This window comes from Carya illinoinensis, chromosome 7 (assembly GCF_018687715.1).
Source record: "Carya illinoinensis cultivar Pawnee chromosome 7, C.illinoinensisPawnee_v1, whole genome shotgun sequence".
Classification (NCBI taxonomy): Eukaryota; Viridiplantae; Streptophyta; class Magnoliopsida; order Fagales; family Juglandaceae; genus Carya; species Carya illinoinensis.
In genome coordinates this window covers 41,079,002-41,090,841 of record NC_056758.1, presented here as the reverse complement: position 1 = coordinate 41,090,841, position 11,840 = coordinate 41,079,002, and the positions used below count along the sequence as shown (strand labels likewise).

At 40.0% G+C, this 11,840-nt stretch overlaps 1 protein-coding gene across 1 annotated transcript; it reads left to right on the top strand.

Moving 5' to 3' along the window:
* The first annotated feature begins 10,254 nt into the window (after positions 1 to 10,254).
* LOC122315119 (dehydration-responsive element-binding protein 3-like) lies at positions 10,255 to 11,565 on the top strand. The gene has a single exon (XM_043130890.1). It carries the CDS (start codon positions 10,638 to 10,640, stop codon positions 11,343 to 11,345), a length of 708 nt encoding a protein of 235 aa, XP_042986824.1. The 5' UTR covers positions 10,255 to 10,637; the 3' UTR covers positions 11,346 to 11,565.
* The last annotated feature ends 275 nt before the right edge of the window (positions 11,566 to 11,840 follow it).

Here is an 11,840-nt window from a genome sequence, read left to right as displayed (position 1 = left end):
TTGATGATTTTCCAAGTTTATCTCCTCGTACTTTGAGTTCTGAAGAGCTGAAACCGGCTATTTCTGGGATTATTGCTCCTTGCTTGATTGGCGAGCTTTTCCAGGTAAACCAAATGACAACCAATCGAACTAGATTTACTCTGTTTTTCAGTGCACGTACAGGTTCCTCCATGTTTTTCTAATCAACAGTATATAAATTTTTTTAATTCACTTTTTGGGAGGGGGAAACTTTATAGGATATGAATGTAGTTCAGTTCACGAAATGAAGATGATGCAATAATGCTATACCATATTATTAAACACTCAGGTTGTTTCATAATTCTTAAACCTTTATTCATGATCATCAGCTACGCAGTCAATCATAAGATGGTTTCGATGTTCTAATATAGCCGTCCTTCGAAAAACAGAAGGAGCTAATAAATGGTCTGGAATGATCAAAGTGGACTACTTTTTGACCAAAGATAAAGAAATTGAATGGGCCAGAGCCACCTTCATGTATATATGTCCGACAAAATGATAATTTTTCCATGACCTTCCTTCGATTTTACCTAGCCATGTTGTGCAGCTGCATTCAAACTTAGAAAATTGAAGGAGCCCAATGCATCACATGACAGTGTTATGGAATGCCATTACAAAAGCACGAGTACTTTCTGAACTTGCAGTAGTAAAGGACGGACATGCTTTAGGTCAAAATTAGAATTGAGATAATATATATCTTTTTACTCTGTGTCTGTGTATCCGCATGTGACCGGCCATGTATATATAAAAAGCCTATATTATGAATATGCATCCATGCGCCTAAACTGTGTTGCAGAGGAGACAAAATAGTAAACGGTGAGCCATGCACCGTTTGCTTCTTTGGCTCATTAGGCACCGTTCGGTGCTTTTGTATTGTTAGGCATCTCTCCAAGAATCATGCAGCAAATTGCTGCAACGTAGTGATCTGCTCTCCTATAAATAGGAGAGCTTAAGGGTGCAGACAGTGTGTGCAGCAGAGAGTGCAGACAGAGTGTAGAAGAGAGAAAGAAGAGAGGAAGAGAGTGGGTGAGCAGAAAAAATTTTTCTATAAAAATTATTTTCATAGTGAAATTACAGCATCTGTGGACGTAGGTAATTGCCGAACCACGTTAAATTTTGTCCCACCTTTATTTAGAATCGTCTCTGTGTCAGAACAACTCCCAACAACTGGTATCAGAGCACTGGTTCGAGCTCTCCGAAAATTTAAGTTGTTCAAAATCAAATTTTGACAACTCCACGGTGTTCCTCGCGTCGAGATGAATCCGTTGCCGCAAACGGAATCGAAAACGGAGGTCGGACGAGGCTACACACGCCCCTAGAAGATCGGCGCGTGCATCTGCTGCAACCCACGCGCCCCACGCGCTCCAGAGGTTGAAGACGCGTGCACCACACGCTGGGCGCGCCCCCACGCGCGCCAGAGGTTGAAGACGCATGAAGGACACGCGCCCACGCGCCCCCATGCGCCCTAGAGAGGTTCGGCGCGTGTGTCACACGCGCCTCACTCTCCCCCACGCGCCACAGTACTGTACGCGCGTGTATTACACGCGCCCACGCGTTGCCCACGCGCTCTGTGCAGCGCGTGTATCTCACGCGCCAGACAGATCAGAACCGTCCGTTTTTCAGGTCTGTTTTCGGCTAGATCTAAGCCATTTGGAGTCCGATTTCAATGATCAAATAGTGCTTTCCAACTATTTGGATCATTCCGGACTCATCCGTACGATCGAAATTTTGAGATTCGGCATCAGTACATTGGATTTGAACCATCTACGTGTTGCAGATCATTTTTGGGCTAGATCACGCCAGTTGGAGTTCCATCGCGACGATCAAATAGTGCTGACAAACTATTTGGATCATTCCGGACTCGTTTCCAGCTAATTCAAGTGTTTCAGACGCAACAGTGATCTTTGTTTATTTGAATTTGAACTCATTTGTAAAGTTATGGCTGGAGAAGAAGCTAAAGGTGTTGGTATCGAGAAATTTGACGGTACAGATTTTGTCTACTGGAGAATGCAGATAGAGGATTATTTTTATGGGAAGAAACTACATCTTCCACTCTTAGGAAGAAAGCCAGATGATATGAGCAATGAAGATTGGAATTTCCTTGATAGACAAGTGTTGGGAGTCATTCGACTAATACTGTCAAGATCAGTTGCACACAATGTGGGAAAGGAAAAGACCACAGCGGATTTGATGAAAGCTCTATCAGACATGTACGAGCAGCCATCAGCCAATAACAAAGTGCATTTGATGTACAAGCTATTCTACTTGAGAATGGCAGAAGGAACTCCAGTTATTCAGCATCTGAATGAGTTCAACACCATCATCAATCAATTAGCTTCAGTGGGAATTGAATTTGATGATGAAGTACGTGCACTGATTGCTCTAGCTCAATTGCCAAAGAGCTGGGAGGTCATGAGAACAGCTGTTAGCAATTCTTATGACAAAATAAAGATGAAGTATCAAGATATCCGGGACCATATTCTTAGCGAGGAAATTCGCAGAAGAGATACAGGAGAAGCATCAACTTCCAGTTCTACCTTAAACCTCGAGACGAGAGGTAGAGGAGCTAGTAGAAGTTCAAATCGGGGCAGATCAAAGTCCCGAAGAGGCAGAAGTAAATCAAGGTCCGGAAAACAAGTACAGTGCTGGAATTGTGGCAAGATTGACCACTTCAAAAATAATTGCAAGGAAGTAAACAAGAAGAATGAGCATGACTCTGTTAATGCCACAACAGAAGATCTCCAAGATGCCTTACTCCTTTGAGTCGACAACCAAATTGAATCTTGGGTGTTAGATTCAGGAGCCTCGTTCCACACTACAGCACACCGAGAAATCATGCAGAATTATGTCACTGGTGATTTCGGGAATGTGTACTTAGCAGATGGTGAAGCGTTGGAAATCGAAGGCATGAGAGATGTACCAATCAATCTGCCCAATGGAAGTGCATGGTTGCTACAGAAGGTGCGACATGTTCCTAAACTCATGAGGAACCTGATTTCTGTAGGACAACTTGATGCTGATGGGCATTCGGTACTATTTACCGGTGGCATGTGGAAGATAACAAAAGGAGCTATGGTAGTAGCTCGAGGCACAAAAATAGGTACTCTATACATGACTTCAAGTATTAGACATACTATTGCAATTTCTGATGCAAATGCCAACCTATGGCATCAAAGGCTTGGTCACATGAGTGAGAAATGAATGAAAGTACTATTATCCAAGGGGAAGTTACCAAAGTTGGAATCAACTGATTTCGACATGTGTGAAGGTTGCTTTTTTGGAAAACAAAAAAAAGTTAGTTTCCTGAAAAATGGTAGAACTCCAAAATCTACAAAGTTGGAGTTGGTGCACACAGATTTGTGGGGGCCATCCCGAGTCGCTTCTCTTGGAGGATCGCGGTACTATGTTTCATTTATTGATGACTCAAGCAGGAAAGTATGGGTTTATTTTTTGAAAAATAAATCTGACACATTTGATACTTTCAAGAAGTGGAAAGCCATGGTTGAAAATGAAACAGGCTTGAAGTTAAAATGTCTGAGGTCAGACAATGGAGGAGAGTACATCGACGGAGGGTTCAAAGAATCCTGTGCTACAAATGGGATTAGATTTCAGAAGACTATTCCCGGGACACTGCAGCAGAATGGCGTAGCTGAACGCATGAACAGAACTCTCAACGAACGTGCCAGAAGCATGAGGCTGGATTCAGGATTGCCTTAATGTTTTTGGGCTTATGCAATTAACACTGCAGCCTATTTGATTAATCGGGGACCTTCAGTTCCCTTAAAGTTCGATCTACCAGAAGAAGTCTGGAGCGGAAAGAAGGTAAATCTTTCCCATTTGAAAGTTTTTGGCTGTTTATCATATGTTCACATAGATTCTACTGATCGTAACAAGTTAGAAGCCAAATCTAGAAAATGTTTTTTCATCGGTTATGGTGATGAAGAATTTGGCTATCGATTTTGAGATGATAAAAATTGCAAAATCATCAGAAGTAGAAATGTGATATTTAATGAGCAGATTCTGTACAAAGCTAAGTCACAAGCTGAATCTGAGGAACAGCCAAAGAAACCTGAGGTTGTTGATTTTGATGTTACTCGAGTCAACACTGATCAGAACGAGGATCAAGAAAATGATGATACACAGATCGAACAACATACACCACTCATTGCTACTCGAAGATCTTCAAGGACAATCAGGCCACCACAGCGGTTCTCACCATCTCTATACTACATCTTGCTAACAGATAGTGGTGAACCGGAAAGTTATGATAAAGCTCTACGAATTGAAGATTCGATCAAGTAGGAGAAAGCCATGCAAGATGAGATGGAGTCACTGATGTCAAATCAGACATGGGAGCTAACTAAGTTTCCAAAAGGCAATAAGGTTTTGCACAATAAATGGGTGTACAGAATTAAAGAAGAACACAATGGTAGCAAGCGCTACAAAGCCAGAATGGTCGTGAAGGGGTTTCAACAAAAAGAATGTGTCGACTACACAGACATTTTCTCCCCAGTTGTAAAATTGACTACTATCAGGCTAGTGTTGGCAATTGTGGCTGCAGAGAATCTACATCTTGAGCAGTTAGATGTGAAGACTGCATTCCTTCATGGTGATTTGGAGGAAGACATTTATATGCACCAGCCACAAGGATTCTCAGTGAAGGAAAAAGAGAATCTAGTTTGCAAACTGAAGAAGAGTTTGTATGGCCTAAAACAAGCTCCACGACAATGGTACCGGAAGTTTGACAACTTCATGTGCAGTAATGGATTTACAAGACTGCAGGCCGATCATTGTTGCTATATGAAGAATTTTGACAACTCTTATATTATCCTACTGTTATATGTGGATGATATGCTCGTTGCAGGGTCAAGCATCGAGGAAATCAATAAACTGAAGAATCAGTTGTCAAACCGGTTTGAGATGAAAGATTTGAGTGCTGCAAAACAAATCCTTGGTATGAGAATTATTAGAGACAGGTCTAATGATACTCTCAAGCTCTCGCAGGAGGAGTATGTAAAGAATGTGCTTAGAAGGTTTAACATGGACAAGGCGAAACCAGTAAGCACACCCTTAGCTAGTCACTTTCGACTAACTAAGGATCAGTCGCCAAAGACGGAGGAAGAGCAAGAATGCATGAACAGAATACCCTATGCATCTGCTATTGGTAGTCTTATGTACGCCATGGTCTGTACAAGACCAGATATTGCACAAGCAGTGAGAGCTGTGAGTAGGTACATGAGTAATCCAGGAAAGCAGCATTGGGAAGCAGTCAAGTGGATTTTAAGATATCTACAAGGCTCTTCAGATACGTCACTATGATTTACAAAAGCAGGTTTAAAACTACAGAGATATGTAGATGCTGATTTAGCAGGTGACGTTGACAGCAGAAAAAGTACTACTGGATTTGTGTATACGCTGGGTGATACAGCTGTATCGTGGGCTTCTAAGTTATAGAAGATTGTTGCTCTCTCAACTACAGAAGCGGAATACGTTGCTATAACTGAAGCAGGGAAGGAAATGGTTTAGTTGCAGTCATTCTTGGAGGAATTGGGAAAGAAGAATGAAAAAGGCATTCTGCACAGTGATAGTCAGAGTGCTATTTTTCTTGCAAAAAATCCAGCCTTTCATTCCAGAACAAAACACATACAGTTGCGATACCATTTTATCCGATCTCTTCTCGATAGTGGACAGCTGATACTTGAGAAGATTCGAGGAACAGAGAATCCAGCAGACATGTTCACAAAAGTAGTTACTGTTGACAAACTGAAGCTGTGTATAGCTTCAGTTGGACTTCGTACTTAAAGGCATGACTTGAAGTTGCTGTGATGATTGCTATGAAGATATGTAGACTCATTTGTCTCCAAGTGGGAGATTGTTGCAGATGGAGACAAAATAGTAAACGGTGAGCCATGCACCGTTTGCTTCTTTGGCTCATTAGGCACCGTTCGGTGCTTTTGTATTGTTAGGCACCTCCCCAAGAATCATGCAGCAAATTACTGCAACGTAGTGATCTGCTCTCCTATAAATAGGAGAGCTTAAGGGTGCAGACAGTGTGTGCAGCAGAGAGTGCAGACAGAGTGTAGAAGAGAGAAAGAAGAGAGGAAGAGAGTGGGTGAGCAGAGAAAATTTTTCTGTAAAAATTATTTTCATAGTGAAATTACAGCATCTGTGGACGTAGGTAATTGCCGAACCACGTTAAATTTCGTCCCTCTTTTATTTAGAATCGTCTCTGTGTCAGAACAGCTTCCAACAAACTGCACAATAATGGAACCTGAAAGCAACAGCTGCATCAACTACGATCGATGACCGACCAAATTTAAAAAAAAAATAAAATAAAATGTTTAGGTCAGGCCCCACGTCCCATATGTGAATTAATGTCAACGATGCAGAAATGATCCATGCACGGCTGTATCGAGAGTGAGCGTGTCTGTGTCCCAATATACAAATGAAGTGGGCTTGCTTGCACATGAAATATTACAGGTGAATAGAACACTGGCATATTCATTAAATCCTTCATGTACGGAGTTAAATTTTGTAGAAATTGCGATATCCTTGGTGAAAGGGACAATGCATGTGGCTCGAACAAGCGGTGAAGGCGCATGGTCTCCCCTACTCTCCTCTCCCCTCCCCTCACTCCTCCTTCTTCAGTCTACTGATCATTATGTATAAATCCAAGCAAGTGTACTGAGCAATGAAGATGGCTATATCAGATGGTAGTCAGTAATTAATGCGATGAGAAAACACTGCTGTCCTAAACGTAGTAGTAGTTCTGTTGAATAAAAGCTAGGCTCTAACGGTAATTAGGTTTAGTTCATATTACTAGTACATGGGGAGAATTCAGAAACCTAACAAATATTTTTTTCCATCTTTTTTTAAAGAGGATTTGAATCAGATACATATATAGTACATGATATGGAGTGCATGCAACCCAATAATCACTATATATATATATACACACCATGCATGATAGAGTACTAGAGATCAGTGGCTCGTGAAGGAATTAAAGTACTAAGAACACTAGGGGTTTACTTGCATCTAGAAATAACAAGGAAATGCAAGTACTTTCGTCCTTGAGAATGCTGTGACTCCCTGTCCTTCGATCGGCTAATTCCAGCAGCTTACCGGCCGTTTCAAGCTGGTTTATTATACATATATCTTCCCTTTTTTATATACTTTCATACGGACCAAAGTCGACTGAGCCAAATATGCCTGCTCGCAGTCGCCACCCCCCCCAAAATAAAAAAGAAAAAAACAGTGATCTTTGCGTGTCTGAGGTACAAGTAGGAAATTCAGTGTTCACAGCTAGCCAGACCAAGGCATGCAGGTGATTATGATTTTCTTGACTTTTTCTAAATAGTTTTATATCGACTTCTGAAAGGTAATTACCAAAATATATATATATGCCCCTTTAAATCATGAGTATTTTTGTAGATTCGTCCTCATGGAATTCAATTAATATAATTAAAAATTATAATATTAATTTTTTATGATTATAACGAACTTAAAAAGTAAGATTTTTTTTTTTCAGATCAGAATTATAAATTATAATGCCCAAATAATTAGACTGGCCCAGATTAGGAATATTATAATTATATTTCCAATTTGGGCCAATCAGTGTGCTCGGCTTGTTTGTATTCGGTATGACCCGGAAGTTAGGAAATGATGTGGGTGAATCGAAATGTGTGGCAGAGGATTTAGTTGGGTTCCCTATTGTTTTGTATGAGTGATAGAGACAGACGGTTTCATCAACTTTAATATCGCAAGACTGATAATAATTGGTTATGGGTCCAAACCAACAGCTAATTTTTGCAGGTACGGTTTCATCGTCTTCTGCAAGCCCTGGCCGGGGGAAATTAGCATGTATTTTTTTAAAAATAAATATTTAAATATATTAAAAAATATAAAAACAAAAAAGGCAAAAAATTAAAAACTTGATTTTATACTAAACGCACCACACTTCTAATAGTCATTACTGGACGGCAGTCTAACACTGCTCTCTCTCTTAAAAGAGGACTTGTTTTTGAGGTTTTTCTAATTTACATATGTATATACACAGGTGGCGAGACCACATGGTCACACCGATGCACCGTGGGTGCGACATAGTAGTAATGTGGTTGGGACCCAGATGGGGGAGGGCCGGGTGGTGATTTGGGTCATGTTTTGGTGACTGAGTTGTAAGGAGAAGTAGAGAACAATATTAATGCAACCTCTACCATGTCTTGTTGGATAATCAGTCCATTGGCCAGCAATTTAAGAAACATCTAGGTCTCTCTTTTGTTTTCCAAACAGGCTTTATTATCTTGAAATTGGGGCATGGAATAAAAAAAAATTAGAAGGTTTATACAGACAAATGTCGACAGAAAAATATTGCTTTCTATCCGAATTAGTCTTTTTTGTTTTATTGTAGGATTTCATAATCATATACGTCAAGATATTTAGTCGATTACAATAATGACATTATCCTCTGGTTAAGACTTGCCAATTAGTATATATTTTCCTAACCTTCATCCTTGGCCGACCTGCACACATATATCAATCGATCACGAATCATTTTTTTCCCATGCCAACTGATCTTTATTTATTTCCGTTTTGCCCTTTTTAGAATGAGAATCCCCAATTTTTTTCCCAAATTGTAAAATTTAGAATATACGAGGGGCAGTAATATTAATTTATTTGTGTAAATTTTTTTATTATTTATAAATTATTTACTAAATATATACAGTAAAACTCATTTGATATGTCTAACAATTTATCTAATTTTAGACTCCATTTAGTTACATAGTTAAGATGAAATGAGATAAAATATTTTTTTTAAAAGTTAAATAAAATATTATTATAATGTAATTTTTTAATATTAATTTTATTTTGAGATTTAAAAAAGTTGAATTATTTATTATATTTTGTGTAGAAATTTAAAAAAGTTGTAATGATTATATAAGATAAGATGAAATAAGATAGTTTAGTCTTCGAATAGTCTCTGTTCAACATATATCCAGCCTACGACATAATAATTAGTTAGGTCATGAAACTTACCAAATAAGTTTGCGCATGCATGCATCCAATATATATATATGATGTAGCTAGCTGATCTAGATGTCCAATTATGGTAAAATGCATATGTTGCCATTGTTAGAATGTGCACATGAAATGTATATGAACAAAAGAACAAATAGGCATATCTATATAAAGTAATCCCGTGCTATATAAAAAGAAGCATGAAGTTGATTGTCACATGCGCATATATCCAGAACCATGAAGTTGATGTTTTTATTCATTCATAGAATATATACATAATTTTAAATAAAAACGTATGAGTTTGTCTCTTAAATTAATGATCATATGTACGTGTAATTAAGGCCCATAAAGTACTCCTTTTAGAAACTGAAACGACTCGAAACAAGATCATGCCTTTATTAGACACTCGATGATTTTGACGGCATTTGATCGATCAGAAACTTCGTCTATGGCGCTATGAAATGGACAGAGTACTGACCATCGGATGATGCATATTATAAATATAAATCGCATCCTTTTGTCATGTTTCTTTTTTTTTCCTGAGTGATGAATGAAGTGGGTCAATTGCAATGCAATTGTTGACAGCTCAGGAGCTGATGTTTGAATTCTGGTTTGAGTCGGGACCAAATGAATTCGAGCCTCATGTTTTTGACCGAAGTGATCACATAATTTTTTTTCTTCTTCACCTCAGCTTGACCATGGCCATCGATCGACATTGCTAACCCTGTTTAAGTGCCTCAAAATATCCATCACGACAAAAGCGAATCTCGTTAAGAAAAAAAAAAAAAAAAAAACAATACACAGAACCATAACATCATATATATACTGCATTAAACATAAAACATATAATTAAACATTATACCCTTCAATTGAGGTTTTAAATAAAAGAGATAATGTTGAAGAGAGGACAAAAAGGTAATCATGTTCGGAGTTGATGACAGGAAAGAACAAAACGAAGAGAAGGGATAAATGAACAGTGAACACAGGTGAAAGTAGTGAAAATAAACGAGGGTTGGAAATTAATTGGTTTAGCGTCGTACGAGCTGGGAATTGGGCCCCAATTCTTTCATGGGTTTAGGGGGGAGAATGTAATAAATAGAGACGATTTATCTGAACGTAAAACATATGTTGTCGTTCTGGTTAAGATTGATGATCAAAATATATTAATATTTTATTACAAATGGATACTACTCTCTCCTTCTGTGAATGAAACCGCGGAGAGTCAAGGTGACCCATTTCGCTTGTGGACCCTCTCTCCGTTTTGCTTTGAGTCCTTATAAGGTAGCTAGCGTTGTATATTGGGAATGAGGGAAAAAGAAAGGGCTCAAAATGATCAAAGCATAAGCTGCGCGCATGTTCTCTTCCTCATCGATTTCCTCTGCCAATTTTTCTTCGGTGCTCTCTTTTAAGCATTAATCCTCTACTCTGTTCATTATTGGTCGTTACCATTGTTGTAAAGAGGCCAAGCTGGACCTCTCCATAGCCTGTTTTCTTTCTTTCTTTCTTTCCACTTCCAAACAACTACTTTCTTTTTGCCCACAGAAAACAACACCCTCTCGGCTGGCCCAATATCCAGACAATTATCAGCAGGGTGACCAATAACAATGAGTAGTGAACCGCATAACTCAGAAACAGAAAGCAGCTCCAACTCATTATCATCTAATCCACCATCCCCATCTTCGCCCGGAGATTCCAAACTGCAGTCACCAGAGTCCAGAAAAAACAAGCACATGATCCGGGACTCCGCCAAGAAACCAGTATACCGCGGCGTCCGCATGAGAAACTGGGGAAAATGGGTGTCCGAAATCCGCGAGCCTAGAAAGAAATCCCGCATTTGGCTCGGCACTTTTCCTACCCCGGAAATGGCCGCTAGAGCCCACGACGTGGCTGCTCTGAGCATCAAAGGAAACTCGGCCATACTCAATTTCCCGGAGCTCGCCCACTCACTGCCCCGCCCGGTCTCGCTCGCTCCACGTGACGTGCAGGCCGCAGCGGCCAAAGCAGCCCAGATGGATAAGTTCGACTCGCCATCGTCGTCGTTGTCGTCGCTGGTTTCGGGGATGGACTTGTCGAAAGAGTCGGAGGAGTTGAGTGAGATCGTAGAGTTGCCGAGTTTGGGGACCAGTTACGAGTCAGAGTACTCGGGGAAGGAGTTTGTGTTCGTGGACTCGGTGGATGGGTGGGAGATGTACTCGCCGCCATGGCTGCAAAGCGTGGAGGATGGTGGGTATGCTTGTGATCAATTGGCAGTGCCAGAGAATGGAGCACCAAATAGCTTTGAAGCTGGTTTATATGTGGAATATAAATATTAGCTTAGTGGTGTATTTTGTGAATGTGTGTCTATCTCATCTTTTGTTTTCTTTTCTTGGTTTTAAGCCCTTTTACTTTTTCTATGAAGGGTTAAAAACTCTCTCTTTTTTGGCCGTCTCTCTGTGTTTTGTTTATGTAACCTCTTCGTCATCTAACTGTACAGCTTAGTTTTAGGTTCCGAAAAGGAAAACGCATTAATTTCGTCGCCATGTTTGTTGCAAAGTGGTAACGCATGAAGGCCTCTGCCTCGCACATGCTTCCTCATCTCGCAGATGAATGCCTCCCCCGGCCCCCCTTCCCATCTCTCTCGAGTAGGATGTTATAAATTATTGATCAAATGCACAAAAGTTCCAAGTTTCATCTTGGAGAATCTTGTCTTCGTTCGTGTTCGTTCCAAAAACGCAATCCTATGAAGATCCTCATAAAGTGAAGTTGGCCATGTTGTCCGCCACATTATGGTGCCTCCCTCGTGTACAGTGAATAATTAAGTTTTAACT